The sequence below is a fragment of the Lepus europaeus genome, chromosome 4, assembly GCF_033115175.1.
Source record: "Lepus europaeus isolate LE1 chromosome 4, mLepTim1.pri, whole genome shotgun sequence".
In the NCBI taxonomy this organism is placed as follows: domain Eukaryota; kingdom Metazoa; phylum Chordata; class Mammalia; order Lagomorpha; family Leporidae; genus Lepus; species Lepus europaeus.
The window spans coordinates 24890280-24913579 of NC_084830.1; the positions used below are offsets into that span (position 1 = coordinate 24890280).

Genomic DNA, 23300 nt, shown 5'->3' on the forward strand with positions numbered 1-23300 from the left:
AAGGCTTAATTACATGATTAAGAATAAAACACAGGCAAGCGAGAGAGAGAGCACATGTACATAATCCATCTTAAGATATAAGAGATTAGAATAAAACCTTTCTTGGGAGTGGTGAGCAGGCAGGGGTTGGATTCAGACTTTGGGTGCCTAAGAACCTAAAGGGTTTCAAGGAAACATCACCAGAGGAAGCCGAGGGCGCAGGAAGCACAGACATTGATCTGTAATTCATTGAGTCCTGTAGATGCAGGCAGTAGTGCAGTAGCAGCTTTCTACCTGGTTTTCGTTCTGCCAGGGCGTGAGAAGGAAGAATATGCTAGAAGGTACATTGGCTCCAGGGTGAGCAATGGAGCAAGAAGATGTCATTTTCTAAGGCTGGTTTCTCAGTGCTTCATTAGGCTGCCCTCTCCTGTTCGTTTCAGGTTTAAAGCCCCCCTCCAAATTCACTGCAGTCATCCATGCAGTGACCCCCTTGGTCTCTCAGTCCCAGCCAGTGTTGAAGCTTCTTGTGGCCGCAGCGAAGTCCCAGTACTGTGCTCAGGTGAGTGCCACGCCCACCTCCACAGACCTCACTCCCCACCTGTTACTCCCTCGGCTCCCCAGACCCGTCTTGTGTCCTGCCCTGCTACACCCCTTTCATTTGTCAAGCTTCATTATGTCCTTCTCATCAATGTATTGGTTCTTGGAAATGCAATGTGCCACAAGTAAGGGATGTTACAGAGAGATCTTTGCACTAATACAAGGTTAAGATACACAGACAGTAAGGGTACTTCAAAAGTTTGTGGACAGTTGAATTAAAAGATAAGTTTATTTTGGTGCAGAAAAATGAGAAAGCCCTGAATACAATCGGTCTTCAAAATTGATGAAAAATATGTATTATGGAAAGCTATGTGTACATTTAAAAAAATTTTAACACCCAAATCATCTAATTCTGTCTTCCACAAACTTTTTTTTCAAAAATGAACTTAATTCTCTTTATTTCACGCCTCTTTATCTTTAGTTACTTATTTTCATTTTATTTGAAAGGCAGAAGGACAGATAGGAATCTTCCATCCACTGGTTCACTCCCCAAATGCCTGCAATAGCCGGGGCTGAGCCAGGCCAAAGCTGGGAGCCTGGAATTCAATCCAAGTTGCCCATGTGGGTGATAAGGATCCAGATTCTTTAGCCATCACTTGCTGCTTATCAGGGTGCTCATTGCCAGGAAGCTGGATTGGAAGCCAAGGAGCCACAGCTCAAACCAGGTTCTCCAATATGGGATACAGGTATCCAAAGCAGCAATTTAACTGCTACTCCAGATGCACCCCCCCATTCCATGAACTTTTTGAAGTTCGCTGTAGTATGCATACAGATAGTTATGCACACGTGCTCACACGCATACGCCAACACATTCTTTAAAGAATATGTAAGCATATTATTTTGCTTTTAAATGTGTAAATACTAGGGTAACGTCAGAGAAGTTACTGAAAGGACACAGAAGACTTAAGTTCCAATAAAAGAGGCAGATTCATTGGTGTCCAGAGACATCAACTTTTCTTTCACAGTTGCTGTGACTAATTATAACATTAGCAACAGAAGATTCTTTGAAAACAATATTTTCCAAATCAGTACCACTCCCGTACTCTAACCGTGATTTGCTGATTTGTGAATTAGTTTATATAAGAAGATTTACAAGTAAGAAAATAATTAAATCATGTCGAAGGACGCATTTTTTAACTAAATGCCTTTATTGGAAATTATAAAGTGACATAAAATCAGCAGGCATTCTGGAAAATCCAAAACAAGAGCTCTGCTTAGCTCTAGCTTGAACTCTTTTCTCTCACATTGCCTGGTGTAGTGCACATTCACAGCAGATGTTCAGATATTCCATATACAATTTTTATTTAATTTGATGAGAATGTAGGAAACCACTTTATTAAGCTCCAGCAACCCAGAAATTGCTTCTTTTCCCACTCCCACCCCCCTTACAAGTGTTTTAGGTTAATCTTTGTCCATGTTGAAGTGACAAGGTTCTGCAGATTATGTGTGAGTGGACTCTAAAATTCAATCTTCAAGTGTCCCTTGTTGCAGTCTCCACCTTCACTGCCTGTGAGAAAAGTTGGGTTGGAAGCCTACATAAAGGCAGCCTAACCCAGCTGTCTAATGATCCCCATTCCTTTCAGATCATAGTTCTTTGGAATTGTGACAAGCCCCTACCGGCCAAACACCGCTGGCCTGCCACTGCTGTGCCTGTCATTGTCATTGAAGGAGAAAGCAAGGTAGGACTCGAAGGGGACCTAACTGGTGAACCACATGGAATCTTCCTTTCTCCACGGGACATCAGGTGTCTTCCTCCTGTTTGGGAGAGTTGCTTGCCCTGGATTATTTTCTCTACAGTTGTACTCATCTGAGAATGTCCTTCGTTTTGATAGCCACAGGCTTTCCAATCCATCAAAGCACAGTCTTAATACTAACCTGTACCTGTTTTGTAACCTTGTAAACATGATTAAGCTCTTGGAACCACAGTTTCCTCCTTCACAAAGTGGAAATAATAATACATCCCACAAAGGATTGCTGTTAGGATTAGGCGAATTCAGTGCCCGGCAATAGTGAACTTACTGTAAGTGATGAGGGTGAAGATAAGGCTGGTGGTGGTGGTGAGGCATGATGTCTGCTTTGCTGAATAACCTCCTGGGCTGTGTCTTTCAGAATAGTAGTTCTTCCCCACATTTGCTTTGGAAAAGACATCTTTAACTTCATTTTCTTTACTGTCTCCATCCTAGCTGCTCCCTTTCTGTTCTCTAGGTCACTCTGCCTAGAGGGAAAGGATCTCCCTTTTTGGCCCTTCAGGGACTCCATTTGCTGCTGTCATGCATTGACATGTGAGGATTTGTGTCTTCTGCTCCTAGCCAGCCTTTCCAGACTTTTCTCTCATTGCTTTTCCCTTCAGATTCTGTCACCTACCAAATTGGATCATTTACAATTATTGTTGTCATTTGCAGTATTTCTTGACACTCCTCAACTCTGCTTGTCGGTATTTCCTTAAATCCTCTAAGCCCCTGTTTAATCAGTTGCTGCTAAGTGAAATTGAGACTGGTGACGCAGTGCCATCTGAGAGACTCTCCCTCTTACTTTCCAAGGGGTCAGGGCATGGGAGAATGGCTCAGACCAAGTGAAATAACTTCAAACTGGAATGACAAAAATCTTAGTTGATTAGGCTGAAGCATTTAAAATTATCACTTGACTCATCAAAAGTGGCCCTTGATTCAGTATAAAGCAATGGGTCTGGGACTATTGCATAACAAGATGGTCCAAGCATTAACTCTTCAGGTCCTATATTCCATGATACTGTGTGCTGGACATTGTGTCATAGGCTTGGAATGCCCGGAGTGGTATGACAGGTGTCATCCCAGCACTCAAGGGCTGTAGTCAAGCAGTATGGTTATCAGAAAGCTGCTTCATAGGCATTTAATGAGAGAAGGTGGGTATGAGAACAATCATGTGCCTCCTGGCATCTGTACTCCTTACCCTTGTGAGTCTATGTCACCATGTGTGTGGCTGCATGAAAGGGCCTTGCCTACAAAAATCTCCTGCTTACAACCACTTATCTGTATCTCCCCAGCAGAGTAGCTTGTTGTAGGGATGCCCGAGTTCTGATTCCAGTCCCTGAAGCCTCGCACAATGCTCAGATGTGTGCTGTTAACTTTGAATGTTGGGATTCTTTTTAATGCGTTCTCAGACCAGGTCTCCTTGAGGTAATTCTTTTGTTTGGATATGTCAGGACATTCACCCAGGATCCAGTCTTATTGACTGACTGGGAGCCATTCTGGCTCTTTATGTAGTATTACATTTTTATGCTCTGCACTCATTGATTTTATATGTCCACTGTCAGAGAGAAGAAATTCTGTTTCTTTATTTGTAAAATAGTGATGAGGATGAGGATGGTGATTGTAGGGCCTTTCTCGTGGGCTTTATCAGATGTCTCTTATTAGATGCATCAGATTCTCCCAGCCACATCTGTATGTGGGCTTCTGGCAATTTGTCCAGTCCCAGCTACTGCCTTGGCCCCTAATTCCAGTTGATGAGATGAGCCTTTTTCCTCCCTATCAGTGCCCTGGTTGGCACCAAAGTGTTACTTCAGGCTCTGTATTCTAGGAAACATTGGCCCATTTTGAGAATTAAATGTGAGGCACTTAGCCCTGTGCCCATTATACATACATTGCCTGTTCTAATAAATGTCAGCTACTCTCTGGCAGACATCATCAAGTCATGACTTGTGTTATGGGGTCTAGTTCACTTTCATGTGAATTAAGATGTGTTACTTAATCTCTGTGCCTCCATCCCTCCTTCAGTAAATGGAAACAATCTTAATACCCAACTATAATAAGGCAGCTACAAGGACTCAGTAATGCGATACTCTCCTTATAAATGTACTGAGAAGTGTGGGCACATCAGAGGTGCTCAACAGATATCATGGATTCTTGTGCTTTGTGTGATCCTTTATGTATATTTCTTGCCTTCCTCAGTAGAGTAGACTTCTTGAGTATTGACCATTTTCTCATCCTGTCTGTTAATTCCAAAAGAGTTGGGCTCCCTATTTGCAGCTAAATGTTTCTTAAATGAATTAACAGGGAATACCCAGTTCATTCAGGATTGACTTTGTAAGCCCATCAGTTCTTCTTATGCTAAGTCACCCAGGAAGTTGGCTGAGGCAAGTTTTACAGCTTCTTCATGGGCATTTGGAATTGGCTGGCAGAGGTGCACTTAACCTCTGTTGATAATGCAAGTTCAGGAGAAAGGAAACAGACCTTGTCCAACTTGTGGTTGGACAGATGTTAGGGACTAAGACCTGTGTCTTTATCAATCTCTGTTTTAAAATCTCCACATCTAGCCTTGCACTTAAAATTGATGTGTTTGCTGCATTGCCTGCAAAATTCTGTTTTGAATTTATGGGCCTTGTCTTTGCAGTTTCCCCTGTAGGCTTAACAAGGGAAAGGTCAGGGCATTGCTAAGCTGCCAGCTAATGGTTTCTGTGTTAGTCAGTGGACATGTAAACAAGAACAGAAGAATTGCTTCAGGCATAGATTTCTGAGCCTTGTGTACGTGGAGTTACTGTGATGGCTTTGTATTTTATTTTGAAAGCCTGAGAAAGAGTAAAAACAAAAACAAAACTGTAGCCCAGTTGGCAGATGCGTGGGCACAGTCCCTGAAACCATTTGTGTGGTAGAGACATCCTTGGAGCTCCTGAAGATGATTTAGGATGGGCACTTTCCATTCCTTCGCATCCCAGGCCCTCCAGTGGCACCACAGGTGTGCAATCCAAACATGAGTTGAACCCTATGGAGGAGCACGCTTCTTGCTACAAATGGAGCTGGGAGCTCAGATTGGTAGAGAAGGTACCTGTGATGTTGCCTTTTCGCCTTTCCCTTTGTCCCTAGCCTTCACTTCCTAGCCTTTCTGCCTTCAAGATAGATGGCAGGTATGTCCTTTCTCTCCAAGTGTGAATTCAGAGAGGGTGTCATAACCATTAATAGGACTTCCAGAGGAAGGTGGTGATGTACAATTGCTGTATCTGTCCGTATGTCCAGTTTTGAGGTCCTTTCCAAACCTGAGACAGGTATAGATAGCACCAAGGTGTTGGTATAGGCCAAGATGTTCCATTTGATGACACCATCATATAGACATGATATAGGCCAAGATGTTCTATATGATGGCACCATTGTGATGTAATCCTGGTCCATTTTGGACAAAATGCTTATCCTTTCTATGTGCCAGCCTCTTCCTCTATAACATGGGGTTGCTATAGCAATGGAGCAAGATGATGCATATCACAGACTTGGAACATGTCCTGGCACATAGTACATGTTCTAAACATGTTGGTAGTAGGGATCAGCATTATAGTTAGTTATTCTATGGTACATTCACCACAAAGGTTTAAGCTGAGACTGTCACAAGGTAGTCATTCTCATATCACTTTTTCCAGTCAATACTTCTGTCCCACACAGCACCAAACACACACACATATACTCACACACAGGCCCATCATGCCCTACCCTGGAATTAGCCCAAACTTTATTCATATAGCACCTTCATAATAACTTCCTAAATTTGTGGATCATATATCTTACATATTTAAGATCTTTTTCTTTAAATCAGCTTATTTTACTATTAATGAAATTACCTCTAAGTACTTACTTACTCCCCCGATTGCTACAGCTAAAAATCTAATTGTGTATATAATTTTTTTTTCTCATCTGTGCTTAGAAATCCACAATGACAAGGAATCTATCTTACTAGGCTGGGTACTCTGACCAGCCTGATATACCCACCGTAGTTGCTCAATAATTGAACAAATGAATCTGCACTGATGGGAGATGGACATCTTAACATTGAGGGCTGAGATAGGAGAATATTCTTTTTAAAAAAAAAGGTTTATTTATTTATTTGAAAGAGTTATTGAGAAACTGAGAAAGAAGTATACACACACACACACACACACAGATCTTCCACCTACTGGTTCACTCCCCAGGTGGCTACAACTGCCAGCTGAAGCCAGAAACCTAGAGTTTCTTCTGGGTCTCCCAGGTGGCTGGTAGGGACCCAAGCACTTGAGCCATCTTCTGCTGCTCTTCCCAGGCCCTGAGCAAGGAGCTGGCTCGGAAGTGGAGCAGCCAGGATGTAAGCTGACACCTATATGGGATGCTGGTGTCACAGGCGCAGTTTTGTGCGCCATGCCACAATACCATCCCGGGAGTAGAATATTCTTTATGAGAGTGAGGATGCTGGAATTCTCCTGAAAACAAGACACTAAAGTAACCTCTTTTATCCCCTCCTTCCCTCCCTCCTGCCGCCTTTCCTCCTTCTCCCCAGGTTATGAGCAGCCGGTTTCTGCCCTATGACAACATCGTCACAGACGCAGTGCTTAGCCTGGATGAAGACACTGTGCTTTCAACAACAGAGGTAAGAACGCCCACAGTGGGGTCCCCAGGTGCCAGTCTCCCTCTTGCCCTTGCCCTGGTAGAAGTCAGAAGTACTTTTCAAAGCTTCCCGCAGAATTGATTTTCATCAACTGAGTTCCTGTTAGCACCTTGCTGCCACCTGGCACCCTGATGCGGGCATGGTCCGCTTTGTTTTCTCTGCTAATTGGCTCCTTATTTGCATGACTGTGCCTCACCTCTCCCTGCTTCCCTGCCCTCCTATTTTGTTTTTAAACAGCACAGCTGCAGGCAGGTGTGCAGAACCCAGGGAGAGAGGAACAGGACCCTGGATAACAGTTTTTTGAAACTCTGTAGTCCACAGCAAACAATTCCATCCTTCCCTAGTGACCCTAATACTATGTGCCGTGTGTGGCCTCTGCTTGGATACGCTATTCTGGGTTCTAAGGGCAGCTTTGTTCTCTTGAGCTAAAGCGCTCCTAGTTTTTTTTCATCCACACCAAGAGCAAATGTGTGCTCTTTAAGGCAGGATGGAGATCCCTGCTTCTGTGAATGTGGAGAGAGTTGTGCCAAAAATAAGACTGTCCAAAGAATGTGTGAGGAGGAGAGAGATGAGAGAGGGAAGGTAGATAGGGTAGAAAACCAATTTTTACAACTTGAATGAGTATTGATCTCTGAAATCTTACTTTAAACTGTAGATGAGATCAAAGATGGCCATATAAAATGCAGTATATCAGAGATACATTATTAATGGTAGCAGCTAAAAAGCACAGAAACTTAACTACTGATGCATTTCCCTCAGCCTTCTTTTTCCCTTTTTATTCGTAATTATTTTCATTTCCTGTCAAACATGGGCAGTACTAGCACATGCTTTCTGGCATACCAGGCGGATTCTAGTGACTGCTGCCCACGTAGTGGGCCTTGGTGCTGACCCAGGCTGGCAAACTCCCTGTTACTTTCTTAAAATTCCACGGATGCTGCCAGTTTCCGTCAGATGGAGTCTGATGTACAAAGGCAACCTAAATAATGACAGAACATAATGCCCTGGGCCACCCCTTGTTAAATGCTTTCTCTGTAACCAATGCTCTATAAATACTTGTTGAGTGAAAGGTTGGGGAGATGTGTGTGCCGGGATTAAAGAGGAACACACAGTTGATTGTGTCCTGTGTCCTTGGCCAGAGAAAGGGCTTGTTGGAGAAAAGATAGGCCTACCATTCAAAGGAGAAGGTAGCTGTGGAATGCCGGCTCTGGGACACTCCAGCTTGCATTTTTCTGCTACTTCCTGCATGGGAAGATGGCATCCCAGGAACACATTGACTAAGCAGGTATTTACTGAGAGATGTCTTTGTTCTGGTCTCCATGCCAGGTTCTTTGGTTACACACTTCCTGCCTGTATCCGTTAGAGTCCTGGCAGCAAGCAGAATTCACAAGAGATTATTCAAGTTAAGGGACTTGGCATTACTTACAGAGGTGTGGAGGTGAAGTGAAAGGAAGCCACAATAAATGGTGAAGCACCTGGGGAGGGTCAAGAGCAGGATGTGGCTCCTAACCCCTAGCCCTGAAGGAGTGAGAGAAGGAAATTGCACCTGTAAAGTCCCTGAGAGATGGAACTAGAAGGGAACAGCTATAATGAAGAAGAGCTATATTGATGGAAGTTTATGGCTGCCACCAGGACTGTGGTGCCGGAGTAGGAAGGGAGTGGGGAAAAGACCTGATCTCTCTGTCTGTCTACGTCCATTGTCCTGCTGATGACTCCCACTGCCCAGATGGAATGGATAACAGCCAGTAAGGAAGACCAAGGTGGTGCAGTGCGTAGAGGGTCATCTTCCCAGAGCACAGAGCAGGGCAAGACGAGGAGGCAGTCGATCTCAAAAGACAAGCCTAGGAATAGCTGCTCATCACTGTGATGGAATGAATACTCAAGACGACAACAGTATAGACCTAAATCATTATCCTATGACTTGAAGTATTGATTTATCCTGCATGGTCCCCTGGGCATGAGGCAATTAACCTCACTGTGGGGTTTGTTTTCCCCTGTCCCGTGGAGCAATAACTTTCCACTGCTGTGATGCATCCCTGTGCTGCTGAGTTTCTTTTCAAAGAATAGCATTTCCAGCCACTCCGTGCATGCTGGGAGGGACATGTGTCGTATGTGAAGTAATTAGAAGTCAACGTGGGCTGGAAATAATATGTAAATTCAAGAGGCTCACAGTCGGGTTTGCTTTGCCTGCTGATCAGTCGAGTGGTTGTGTTGCCTAAAATGGTTGTGGGCAAGGATTTCTCTTTTCTCTTTTTTTAGGTGAATATACGTTGGTTTGTCTCATTTCCTCTCTAAGGATTCTTAGCTTGTTCAAATGTCTTTCTGTAGCATTCAGGGTAGATTTTTAAACAGCATCCTATAAAGCATATTAGCTATAGTTGGTTTATAGTTATTTACATTTATCTGGGTTACTGCAAAGCCTGGAAAGAAAACAGATGTTGGTTTTTAAGTGAAAAGACCTTAAGTTGACCTTTGCTTTCTTTGATGTGTTAATGATCTGCTTGAAAGTAGAACTATCATAAGAACCATAGTTTTATCCGAATTTACTTTTGAATTCCTTTGAAATGACTTGAAACAGGTCTGAGAGTTAAGAAATTCATGTGATTAAAAAAAAAAAAAAGAAAAATGTTTTGGGTTCTATAGTAGCTGCCAGTGCATGTTTCCTTTTCAAAGAATAATGGAAAACCCCAAAGAGTGCTGACAGCCGGCATGATTCTTTGACAACAGACCACATAATATACTGGCCCAACGGTTGGTGCCATTAGTATTGAACGCCAGTGACAATGTGTAGGTTATCACAACCTAATTCAATTTTCTGGCAAAAGCTGTCCACTCCCCTGCTGTCTTTTCACTTTGAGATGTCCCACTTCCCACTGAGATTTTTTTATGTTCCACTACTCTACTTCTTTTTCTCCCTGGATGTTATAGTTTTAGGAAACAAGCCATATTGTAAAGTCTTTCTTATCTTGAGACAGGGCAGTCTTTGAGCCAGGGTTGTGCAGAGAAACAAAGCCAATAGAGATTTATGGTGAGGAAATGGCTCCCACAGTTTTGGAGGCTGAAATGTCCCACAATCTGTCATCTGCAAGCTGGAGACCTAGGAAAGTTGGTGGTATAATTCCCATCAGAGGCTAAAGGTCTGAGAAGTTGATAATATAAATCCAAGGCTGAGGGCAGCAGAAGACAGACGTCCCACCTCTAGCTGGTAGGCAGGAAGGAAAAAGGAGCGAATTCTCTCTTCTGCCTTTTGGTCCAGTACAGACCCCCAGCTGACTAGGTGGTGCCCACCCACAGTGGAGAGGGCAGTCACCTTTACTGAGTCCTAACTTCATCCAGACATCCTCACCAACACACTCAAAAATGGTCCAAGTGAAGTTGGCACACAAAATTAACCTTTAGATTTTCATAACAAATTTGAATTCTGGACTGTTACCTAAATAATTAGATCTAAGTCTAAAGAATTTGAAGATAAAGAAACTTGATAAGTGACCCGGGATGGGTAGTTTGGCCTTGTGAGTTTAAGACACCAGTTAAAATGCCCATATTCCATATTGGAATGCATAGTTCAAGTTCCAGCTATGTTCCCCACCTCTAGCTTCCTACTAACGCTGATACCTGGAGGCAGCAGGTGATGGCTCAAGTGGTTGGGTGTCTTCCATTCACATGAGAGACTTGGATTGAATTGCCAGCTTTCAGCATTAGCAAGGCCTGACCCTGGCCATTGAAGCCATTTGTGAAGTGAACCTGTAGATAGGATGATTTACGTTCTCTGTTTCTCTCTGCAAAATGAATGAATAAATAAATCAGACGGACCCAGGCTAATATTTCCAAAAGATGGTTTGTGTGTATACCATGTAGTTTCATAAGTTCATTGCAAATATTTTTCAGTTTATGGTTTTACTTTAATTTCTTTTAGAACACAAGACAACCTGCAATTAAACCTAAGATTTCATTGACCTTGTTACCTAGGGTGAGGCTACTGTTTCTTTTTTAGGTAGTCAGCTTAGAGAAAATTGTCATTGAATATGTGGTGTGGGAAGATGGCACAAAAGGAAGTGATGATATGCATATGGAAAAATGCTTGGGGAATACTCAAATTGATCTAGACTTTTTTGGTTCCATCTCTGTATTACGTTGAGGCAAAACTCCTCTAACATAAAATAAACCATTTTAAAATGTGTAATTCAGTAACATTTGGTCCGTTTACAACACATTGTGTTTGTCCCAAAGCCTTTTTGTTACCCACAGGGGAAACCTTGTACTCATTAGGTTGACTCTCCCCAGCCTTTGGCATCTGTCAGTCTGTTTTCTGTCTCTGTGTATTTGCCTGTTCTGGACATTTCATATATGTAGAATCATACAATATGTGGCCTTTTAATTCTGGCTTCTTGTGCTTAACATAATGTTTTTGAGGTTCATCTGAGTTGATGCCAGGATCAAAACATCATTCTTTGTCACAGCTGCATGATGTTCCATTGTAGACTATGTCACACTTTGTTTATTCATCCATTGATGAAATATGGGTTGGTTTCACCTTTTGGCTGTTGCCTAGTGCTGGAACTGGCCTTGACAACATAACCACAGTCCCCCAGTCACTATCACTATACCCAGACTTGAATTTTTTGTGAAATACATGATGTGTCTATTTGTATTCCTTATCAAGAGGAGATAGGGCAAAGGTCTTAGGATGAAGTTACCAGTACAGGTAGCACATAGGTTGCTGCTTGAAAAGCCTTGGCAACCGATGCTACAGCCAGCCTGTTGCAGCTGCTATACCCAGAGCTTGGGAACGAATGCGTAGGATCAAGATTCACATTTTGGGGTGGGCATTTGGCCTAGCTGTTAAGACTCCCCCAACCCAGCCGGCGCCGTGGCTCAGTAGGCTAATCCTCCGCCTTGCGGCGCCGGCACACTGGGTTCTAGTCCCGGTCGGGGCACCGATCCTATCCCGGTTGCCCCTCTTCCAGGCCAGCTCTCTGCTGTGGCCAGGGAGTGCAGTGGAGGATGGCCCAAGTTCTTGGGCCCTGCACCCCATGGGAGACCAGGAGAAGCACCTGGCTCCTGCCATCGGAACAGCGCAGTGTGCCTGCTGCAGCGCGCCTACCGCGGCGGCCATTGGAGAGTGAAACAATGGCAAAGGAAGACCTTTCTCTCTGTCTCCCTCTACTGTCCACTCTGCCTGTCAAAAATAATGCTGAGTGAATTAAGCCAGTCCCAAAGAGACAAATTTCATTTGTTTTCCCTGATTGGCGACAACTGAGCACCAAAGGGGAAACCTGTGGAAGTGAAATGGACACTATAAGAAACTATGACCTGATCAGCTCTTGTCCTGGCTCTAGATGTACAATGTAATACTTTATCCTTTTTAGTATTTGTTGTTGTTGTTGTTGTTGTTGTTCTAGTACTAGTGGTTGAACTCTGTAATTAACACACAATTATTCTTAGGTGTTTAAATTTTAACTGAAAAGTGATCCCTGTTAAATTAAGAGTGGGAATAAGAGAGGGAGGAGATGTACAATTTGGGACATGCACAATCTGACTTGCCGCAAATGATGGAGTTAGAAATGTACCAGGGGATTCCAATACAATCCCATCAAGGTGGCATGTACCAATGCCATCTCACTAGTCCAAGTGATTAATTTCAGTTCACAATTGATCACTCTGATAGGTCTAAGAGTCAAAGGGATCACACAAACAAGACAGTGTCTGCTAATACTAACTGATAGAATCAAAAAGGGAGAGAAAGATCCAACATGGGAAATGGGATACACAGCAGACTCATAGAATGGCAGACATCCTAAACAACACTCTGGCCTCAGAATCAGCCCTTAAGGCATTCAGATCTGGCTGAAGAGCCCATGAGAGTATTGTAGGCATGGAAAGCCAAGACACCATGGAAAAGAAAAAAAAAAAGAAGAAGACCTAAATGAAAGATCTCTGGGAGTGAGATCCCAGTGGAAAGAACGGGGCCATCAAAGAAGGAAGTACCTTTCTGTGAAGGGAGGAGAGAACTTCCACTTTGACTATGACCCTATCGGAATAAGATCAAAGTCAGCGAACTCTAAAGGCTTCCATAGCCCTGGCAACTCATGACTAGAGCCTAGGGAGATTACTGACGCCATGAACAGGAGTGTCAAATTGTTAAGTCAGCATCAGGAGTCACTGTGTACTTACATCCCATGTGGGATCTGTCCTTAATGTGTTATCTAATGTGCAGTGATGCTATAACTAGTACTGAAACAGTATTTTTACACTTTGTGTTTCTGCGTGGGTACAAACTGATGTGATCTTTACTAATTATATACTGAAACGATCTTCTGTATATAAAGAGAATTGGAAATGAAAAAAAAAAAACCCCTGGTGTTAATTGGAAATGGCATAGAAAATTAATTAATTTTTAAAAAAAAACATTATGTAGGATCTCTGCCTTTAATGTGCTGTACACTCTTATATAATGCTATAACTAGTACTCCAACAGTATTTTTTTTTCACTATGTGTTGCTATATGGGGACAAACTGTTGAAATCGTTACCTAATATATACTAAACTGGTCTTCTGTATATAAAGAGAATTGAAAATGAATCATGATGTGATTGGAAGGGGAGAGGGAGGGGGGAAGGGGAGGGTTGTGGGTGGGAGGGAAGTTATGGGGGGGGGGGGGAAGCCATTGTAACCCATAAGCTGTACTTTGGAAATTTATATTCATTAAATAAAAGTTTAATTTAAAAAAAAAAAAAGACTCCCCCAACCCACAGGGCAGTACCCCAGACCTAGCTCCTGATTCTAGCTTCCTGCTAATGCCCACCCTGGGAGACAGCAGTAATGACTCAAGAAACTCAGTTTGTGCGCCTAAGTAGGAGATCTGGATTGAATTCTCAGCTACTTTCATCAGCACCCTAGCCATTGTGAGCATCTGGAGAATGAACCAGAGGCTGGGAAAGTGCATGGGCACACACTCTCTCTTCTCTCCCTCTTCCCCCACTCAAACAAATAAAAATGTTTAAAAATATATTTTTTGAATAAGAATTCACATTGTAATGAACAGTAATCAGAAGGAAGAAGGATCGCTAAATTAGATGTGATTTTGGTCAGTGGAATAATGTCACAATGCTGGTTCCTGGTGAAGGACCTCAAGAACGAATGGATTTTCTGAAAGACAGAGTGACAGAAAGGGAGAAAAGGAAAGAGAGAGAACAAGGGATTTTTCTCTCTGTTCATTCATTCACCAAATGCCTACAGCACCCCAGGGTTGAGCAGGGCCAAAGCCAGGAGGCTGGAACTCCATTCAAGTCTCCCACATGGCCATCCTCTGCTGCCTTCCCTGGCACATTAGCAGAAAGCTGGATTGAAAGCAGAGCAAATGGATCTTGGAACCCTATACAAGAATCCCAGGCAATGGCTTAATGCCTTGCTCTGTGATGCCCAATCCTCAATAGTTTTTTTAACATGTTAATGGGTTAATCTAAGATTTTCATTTAAGGGAAATACTTAGAAGATGTATTGTATGCCCATTTTTGTGAGTTAATTATTATTATCTTGGAGAAAGAAGATAAGAGTTTATTTTCTGAAAACTAAAAAAATAAAATTTATCTCTCTCTGGTTTAAGAGAGAGAGACAAATTGTTCCCAAACACTATGGGAACATAGACAAAAGAAGGTTGTGTTATAGCGTACATCAAAATTGCCTGAGTCCCAATCTGGGTTTTGCCACTTACTAGGTCAGGCCAATTACTGAACTCCAACTCCATGTATATTAATTTCCCTTTCTGTAAATTGAAAGACATAAAAGTAGCCGCCTCCCAGGGTTATCATGAGTATAAAATGAGTTCATATGTATAAGCAGCTGTCACTGTGCCGATCATGTAAACACTACATGATTACGAGCACTATAAGATTGTTTGCTGTTACTAGCTTTGTTATTTTCCTTTTGGCCTTGTTAGTTTTTGTCATCATTAGATGCTCTTACAATGTCAGGATCAGCTTTGGCATCTGAAAGCAGACTCTGAAATAATTATAAATGCTGGTTTAAGACAGGTTCAGAAGTACCTGCGTTCAGTTATTAGAAGAAGTCATTGAGCTGCATTTGTCTTACAAGAATCCCATGGCTTCACTTGGCCTCATCTCTGCCACATAGTGATTCTCATTGCTTTTTCTAGAATTCCCCAGCTCGGCATCTTCAAACGTGAGAGGCCTGAAGTATTTTTCTTTGTGATACGTGTCCTTTATTCGTGTTAAAATGTGTACTCTTTTTAGAGACTCTTTTGCTGTTAGAGGATCTTTTATTTCCATTTCTTTGGCTTTTATAGATCCTGGTTATGATGTGTGCTGTGTATTCAGTCTCTGGATGTACATAGGAAAGCTGCTCCTATTTATAACACATGCATTTGTACCTCATATGAATCAGTAGTCACGTGCAGCTTGGAGGGAGGTGGGGGAAAGCGACTGCTTTTTTGAATTGATTTTTAGCTTGAACAGCATGGATTTCTAAAGGACATATCAGCATTTTTTTTTTTCGTTCCTTCATTTCTGTACTAATCTGAAGTTTCTTTACCAGAAAACATTAAAATGTGCATAATTATGGGGCAAAATGTCAAGCAGTCAGTTTAATTTGCTGATGAATACATAGAATTCATGTTTTGCAACAGTCCCAGGATTTCACATTAGGAATTAGCAGGGGGAAGGTAATGTTTTGTTGACATTTGTTAACACTGTTGATTGCTTGTTTGGCTTGTGTTTTGCCTGCAGGTGGATTTTGCCTTCACCGTGTGGCAGAGTTTCCCCGAGAGGATTGTGGGGTACCCTGCACGCAGCCATTTCTGGGATAACTCTAAGGAGCGGTGGGGATACACGTCCAAGTGGACGAATGACTACTCCATGGTGTTGACCGGAGCTGCTATTTACCACAAGTGAGGAACTCCAGCATCTCTTCTGCAGATCTTATGTCACTTCTGATAGTAGCTGCTGGCTTGCTGCCCCAGTAGGAACTTAGGCCAAATCTTGTTAACAACATTGACAAAAATTAGTCTGCCTCTCAGCTTAAGTTTTGGAGATGTGACAAACATGTATTTTTGAAACCAACAACACCTCTTGGCTTATAGCCATCACAAGAAATTAAGGCAGAGTGACATTTTCGGCTAGAAGTGTGAAGACACACTCAGGGGTGTGTTAGGTAACTGAGTACTTAATTGAGTGGCTCCAGACAGGGTTCTAGGTGCTTGGGGTTCACCATTGAGCAAAACAGAAAGAATTCCCCACCAATACGAGATGGTGATAATGCCAGTGGTTATAAAGGATATTGAGAGGAGTGATAGAGCAAGAAGACAAAGTAAAGAAGACTAAAGTATCAGGAGTCGTGGAAATGGGGTGGGATGGAGGAGGTGAGATTGGAGCAGAGACTTAAAGGAGAGGAGGGAGGTAACCAGGGGGATATCCGCAGCGAGATGTTCTGGCACAGGGGTCATTCATAGTAAACACACTGAGGCCGGATGTTGGAGGAACATTGAGAAGACCAACGTTAGTAGAGTGGAGTAGGTGAGATCAGGTCAGAGAGGTCTCGGAGCCCGACTGCAAGACACTGCTGGCCATCAGTTGGACTTGACTTTTTGAGCTGAACAGTGATACCAAACTTAAGTTTTAGGCATGCTCTCGGGATGCTCTGTTGAGAAGAAGCAATAAAAGGACCAAGAAGCAGGGAGTCCTTTTAGGAGATGATTGACAGTATCTGAACAAGAGATGATGGAGCCTAGCAAGGCATAGAATCTGAACCCTGGAGGTGGCAAGCTGTGATCAGATTGTGGGCATATTTTGAAGGTGCTCCAGCCTGAGGTCCTGACACAGTAGATGTGTAAAATTCAATGACTCTTGAGTTTTTTTCACCCACAGAACTGAAAGGATTGAATAACCATCAACAAAGGGAATGCTACAGATAAAATAAGTAGTAGGAAAAATACAGGAGTTCAGCCTTGGGCTTGTTAAGAAAACCAAATTGATATATTTTAAAAGGTCAAGAATAGAGTTGTAAATTTGGGAGTTGTTTGCATCTGTTTAATCTTTAAAGCCAAGGTGCTGGAGTAAGATTGCCAACCTAGTGGGTATAGATAGCTACACTCCCCTCTGTGAAATCTTGTGTTACGGTGAACACACCAATCCTACCTTACAGCTATTTAGTAAGGAATAGAGAACCTTGCCATCTCAGGTATGAGTATTTAGACTGACTGAATGTTGAGCGCAAGATTTCATCTCTTAAAAGTTTATTATTGCACTTCCTCCTGCCGCCACCATGCAAAGAATCTGAGTCATTCAAATGAAATTTTCCTGTTAGTATATTCTATGTATACATAAATATGTGTAAAAAATTAGGATGAGAAATAATTCAAATTAATTATGAATTTTAACATTAATTATTGACCACCAAATTAATTCAGATTTTACCCTAACAGGGTTGGGATATATATGTTTCATAGAACACAAAAACAGAGCAGTATATTGTTGAACTCAAAGGATACAGTTCTGATTAAGCCAATAATTAAAATTAATGATACAAGGATCATGTGTAAGTAATGTCTCTTGCCATCTAAGTATTCCACTTCTCTTTCTCACCGACTGACATGATGTTAAACTAAGCAGACTGTATCTGCATCCATGTGTTACTCTGCTGTGTTTTTCCATATCTATAAAATAGGAGTAATAATCACACCTACCCCATGGGTTCCTTTTGAGGATTAGATCAGGCATTTCTTATAAAACAATTTAGAACATTATCTGACATAAAGCAAGCCTCATCCCAGTGATGGTTGCCATCTTCATTGTTGCCATCCATGACATATTTAGGGATATACAGAATGGTTGTGTGTTTTTTGTCCAGAAGTCTACTTTGTCATTATGTCACTATGGCCCCTGGTGAAACCTAGCTTTGGTTTTTACAGATATTATCACTACCTGTACTCCCATTATCTGCCAGCCAGCCTGAAAAACATGGTGGACCAACTGGCCAATTGTGAGGATATTCTCATGAATTTCCTGGTGTCTGCTGTGACAAAATTGCCTCCAATCAAAGTGACCCAGAAAAAGCAGTATAAGGAGACAATGATGGGACAGGTAAGAGTAAGGATTCTCTCCCCTTGCTTCATTCAGGGGCGGCTCAGCCTGGACGTATGAGGACTTGTATTCCTCCAAGTACTCCTCCTAGAAACATAAGGAGGAGATGCTAGAAAGAAAGCTGTAAAAGAATTTAAGATTGGCACGTGGATGATAGGAAGACCCAAGTCAAGAGGGTCTTTATGCCAGGAATATAAACTTTCATATGACCTATGGTGACATGAAAACACATGTCCTTCAGAGTATGTCTTAGTCCTTTCTGGCTACTGTGACAAAAGTGCCATAGACTATATGGCTTAAATAACAAACGTTCACTTCTCGGAGTTTGGAGAGGTAGGGAGTCCAAAATCAAGATGCCAGCAGACTGGGTGTCTACCGAGTGCCTGCTTCCTGGTTCAATGACTGCTGTGGGTTCACTGTTCTCACATATCAGAATGAAGGGGCAGAGAGTTCTTTGGGGTCCCTTATATAAAGGCACTAATCCCATTCCCAAGGAACTCCACTCATGGCCTGATCAACCTCCAAAGGCCCTACCTACATATACTATCATGCTGGGGATGTGGTTTCAACATGCATATTCACTCCACAGCATAGTTAACAATTACAAAGAGTTCAAGCAACTTTATCTGTAGGGGCGTTATTTAATGAGTCACAAGGAAAACTTCAACACCGCTTTTTGGTGGTGGTTCTTGAATTCAGTGTGCTTCCTGGTAACATACCCGGAGTCACAAGACTTGATTTCCAGTTCTAAGACCAGCATTTATAAGCTGTAGCCAAGTTGGTTACTTTCTAAAACTCAGTTTGCTCATCTTTAATACAGAAATAGTGCAGTCTGCCTCACAGAGCTGAGATAATATGTATGAAAGCTTTTATGAAACCACAGTAAAACATTTTGTTGAGTCTTAAAATTTTAATACTAAAGATACTTTCAAGGAAATGTAATCCAGCTTTCTCCTTTTACAAGTAAGAAAACTGGAACCTAGAGAATTTTAAGAATATTGCCTCAAGTCGCTCAGTAAGTTAGAGACAGAACTGGGAGCTGAATCCCAGGCTCTGTCCATGTCACTGCTTGTGCTCCGCGCCAGTGTCCTGGTATCAGGTTCATCTGGATATGCTGAAGTTCATCTACCTTTATTTAACTTGGACAGAGTCCACACTATAAGTAAGAAATCATAAGATCAAAAACCTTAAGCAAAGTCTATCCAAGATAAATCATGGATCATCAGCAGATTGGAGTCAAGTTGACTAAGTATGCTTTACCATAGTTGTATCAGTTTAGTTGCTGGGGGTTCCCATGGGCTCATTCTAACAGGTACCGAAAATCGTATGCAAATCTGTTTCTTGGCCATGGAAATCTTAGCTGTGACTCCCTTACAGTAACACAATTGCTTTTCATTCACTAAATTTACTAACAGCAAAGTCTTCATGGAATTTTCAAGTTTATAAAATGTAATCATTCAGTATTTACTGAACATTTGCACACTTTTGGGCTTCTTTCTATGTACTCGTTAGGACAAAAGAGCTGTTCTTAATGAGCAAAGAGCCTAGTGAAAAACTCTATTTCCCTCTAATTCTTGTAAGGACAGGCAAGAGGATTTGCTAGACCTTTCCATTTTGAAGGTTGGAAGACTATTGAAATTCAAACAAGATGTTTTGTCTACCGTGTGTCCTGGTATTTTTTATTCTCATGGAAGGGTCACACCATGTCTTTAATGTTGCTTGCTCAGAGAGTTCTTCAGATGCCCCTCAGATTATATACTCATTAAGGGTGGAACTCTAATAAACACATAAGGGGTTGGTTTTGTGCCCTCTTCATAGATTTGCCTAAATCTGCCAGACTAAAACTTCTGATAACTTCACATGTTCTGGGAGGCAAATCTATATGTAACCTTAGATGTGACTACTTATGTCTCCATATGTGACAACTTGGATACAAGCGATCTTCAAAATGTCCTTGGAGAACACATTATCATTTACCTACATTTTCTATAAACGTTTTGAAATCCCTTGGTATTTGCCCCCTTCTCATCATAGACATTAGTGTGACTGGTGAAATAAATGGATATCATTAGATTGAGAATGCTTATATTTCACAGGAAAATATATTTTCTAATACATGTCATTGGCACAATATACCATTAAAAATCTAGAGGCAAAAAGAAAAAAACTTCAGTGATACCACTTTCTTTCCCCTTTTTTTAGTTTGTGAGTGAAAATGAGAGGGAATTGAAACTCTTGACAGTATTTTCATTTCCATGTGTGAGCACTTTTGCTTCAGCATGAGAGTCTGGCCCATTTGGAAGTGAGTGAATCTGAAATGGCCCACAAACCCCTGTCACTTTAGGAAATCAATGAGGCACCTCTGGGACCATCTTCCCTGATATGAACTCAACTCATTGGAAAGATTAATTTGTTACTGATCTCTGATTTACTGAGTCTAGTTCTTTTAGTAAAAATAGGAAAGAACAAAACCTGAGTTCTGCCCTCTTCTACCTTTGAACTAATAACTGTAACTACCTTAAACCTGCTCCTCATATATAAAATGGAGATGTTATCACTGGGTACATCCCTCACCAAGTTGCTGTTTGGCTCAAATGAACTTCATGAAAACACATGAAAGTATATTTCTAACAATATTCGAGGATACAAATGCATTGAATACACACACACACATGCACACACACATTATACCTGTATATCATTGAAGAGTTACCATTGACATCAATGAGTTTGTGGGGTTTTTACTCATAATCAGACATCCCATATTTTCCATGTTATATAAAGATATGGTTTTAAAGACAATACGCTTAGTCATGCTATTTAAGTTTCAGCACACAAGTCATTTAAGATTTTCTTTTAAATTTACATGCTCTAAAAATATTTAGCCAACCTTGTGGGCAATGGACAGAGCTATAAAGCTGGTTAGCTATCATTTCTACTTACTCATAATGAATCTTCTTTTCTATTCTAGGTGAGCATTGACTCATTGGAGGGCTGATAGTCATATAAAAAAGTAATCTTTGGGCATTTTCATGGAGTGGGAAACACAGCAACTCTCTTATATTAAGAGCAGAATTTTGAAATTTCAGTCTGTAAACAGTCTTATAAACAAATGCCCTATGGGTACTTCACAAAGTTAATGAAAAATGGAATTTAAAAAATGTATTTTGTTTCAAAATAACTTTTTAACATCCATGCCTAGGGAGGTCTTCAGAAAGTTTCTGGAAAATGCATGAAAAACTGCATGGATTTCAGGTGTTTTTGTTGTTGTTGTTGTTGTTATTTCTTCTTGCACCAGAATAAACCCATCTTTTAATTCCATTTGTCCACAAACTTTTTGAAGTACCCTCACATATCACTGAATTGTCCCTTTGTACTTCCTGGAGTCATCTCGAAGAAGTCAGTAGAAGGGAAAACAAATCTTTAGGTGGTGCACAAAAGTAGCTTTGAATGATGGATACGTGTTTCATTTTGTTCTTTCTCAACTGTACATGTGACTTTGTAATAAATAATTCAATGGAATTTTTTTAAAGGTAGAAAGAAAGTTTGAGGGAGGAAGAGTGAGGTAGAAAGGCCAGCATTGTAGCATAGTTGGTTAAGCGGCTGCCTGCGGTGCTAACATCCCATATGGATGCTGGTTCCTGTCCTTGCTGCTCCATTTGCCAGCCAGCTCCCTGCCAGTGGCCTGGGAAAGCAACAGAAGATGAGACCCAAGTTTTCAGGTCTCTACCACCCACGTGGGAAGCCTAAAGAAGCTCTTGGCTCGTAACTTCGGCCTGACCCAACCCTAGCCACTGCAGCCATTTGGGCAATGAACCAACAATTGGAAGATCTCTCTCTCTGTCTCTCCCTCTCTGTGACTCTGCCCTTCAAATACATAAAACAAATCCTTTAAGAAAAAAAAAAAAAAAAAAAGAGTGGGATAGACAGAAAGACTTGTAGAAGTTGGTTCTTGAGATCTCCAGATCAACCAAGTAGTAAATAAGACTTAGAAAACCATTTTTGAAACTATAAATACTTTGTGGGTCATAGTAGTATTAGTCACCAGTGCAAAGACCAGTTTTCTATTCAGTGACTCTAGTAATTGAAGTTCAGTTGGCAAGTCATTGATTGAGCTGAGAACTGGCCATTCAGAAAATGTGGTAGTCAACATGGATCTTTGTTTATGTGCTTTGTTATTGAGGAACTTGGCATATCTTGGGGAAGCCTTATGCCCAGGCTAAAACCCAGGATCAGAACTTGGGATTGTACCAGGTGCGTAGCTAGTGAAGCTTGCCAGGCTCTGCATCTTGCTTATTTGCCTGGCACCGTTTTCTGCAGTGTCTCCTTCTCACTGTGCAGTTCTCTCAGTGTCCGCTTTCTCTCCTTTCCCTAGACTTCCCGGGCCTCCCGTTGGGCTGACCCTGACCACTTTGCCCAGCGACAGAGCTGCATGAATACGTTTGCCAGCTGGTTTGGCTACATGCCGCTGATCCACTCGCAGATGAGGCTCGACCCCGTCCTCTTTAAAGACCAGGTCTCTATTCTGAGGAAGAAATACCGAGACATTGAACGACTCTGAGGAATCCAGCCGAGTGGGGGAGGGGAAGTGAGAGGGACTGGGTCAAGCTGCTCTCTCTTCCCCATGCAGATCCGCTCATCTGCGGAGCCAGATTGTGCCAAGTCTCCAGAAACACTTAGATGAACAGAATGACAGAAAAGGCCAATGAGAACTCAACTCCTGGCTCCTAGGACTGCACCGGACTGCTCCAAATACACTCACTGGCTTCTTTGTCCCAAGACTAGGTTGTGTACAGTTTAATTATGGAACATTAAATAATTATTTTTGAAATGATTGCTATGCAGGTTTAAACTTTTTTAATGATCAAAACTATTAAAAACCAGAGTTCTTTCTTTAATCAAAATTGTGTTGGTTGTGACTATTTCAAAGCTGCTGCTCCTATTCCCACAGATGACATTGCCATTGGTCACACAGGGTTTCCTGTGGTTACAAAAGCTCAGACTTCATGGAAAACACACTAAATCACTCTACCCAGTGTCAAGAAATAACTGAGCCTAGTTAAGACAAATTCATTATTTGACCTTGCCAGTACAGATTGTTTTCCACTTTGAATTTTGAAATCCACTTGAACTTTTCTCTCTAAAATGTCTCCGCATGAGGGAAGCTATTACGACTTCCAGGTAGGCAGTTCCAACTGAAAACTTTATGTTTGAGATAGATAAGTATGTTAATCTTTTTTCCTGGGGGGTGGG

The 23300-nt window shown here is 41.8% G+C and overlaps 1 protein-coding gene across 1 annotated transcript in view; it reads left to right on the forward strand.

Annotated features, from left to right (window-relative positions):
* Positions 1 to 22882, forward strand: part of EXT1 (exostosin glycosyltransferase 1) — a 303212-nt gene extending 280330 nt beyond the window's left edge. Inside the window, exons 6-11 of the mRNA XM_062188077.1 lie at positions 420 to 538; positions 2160 to 2255; positions 6847 to 6936; positions 15696 to 15856; positions 17876 to 18047; positions 22423 to 22882. Coding sequence (XP_062044061.1) covers positions 420 to 538; positions 2160 to 2255; positions 6847 to 6936; positions 15696 to 15856; positions 17876 to 18047; positions 22423 to 22608 — 824 coding nt within the window. The 3' untranslated portion in view covers positions 22609 to 22882. The remainder of the gene's footprint in view (positions 1 to 419; positions 539 to 2159; positions 2256 to 6846; positions 6937 to 15695; positions 15857 to 17875; positions 18048 to 22422) is intronic.
* Positions 22883 to 23300: the final 418 nt, after the last annotated feature.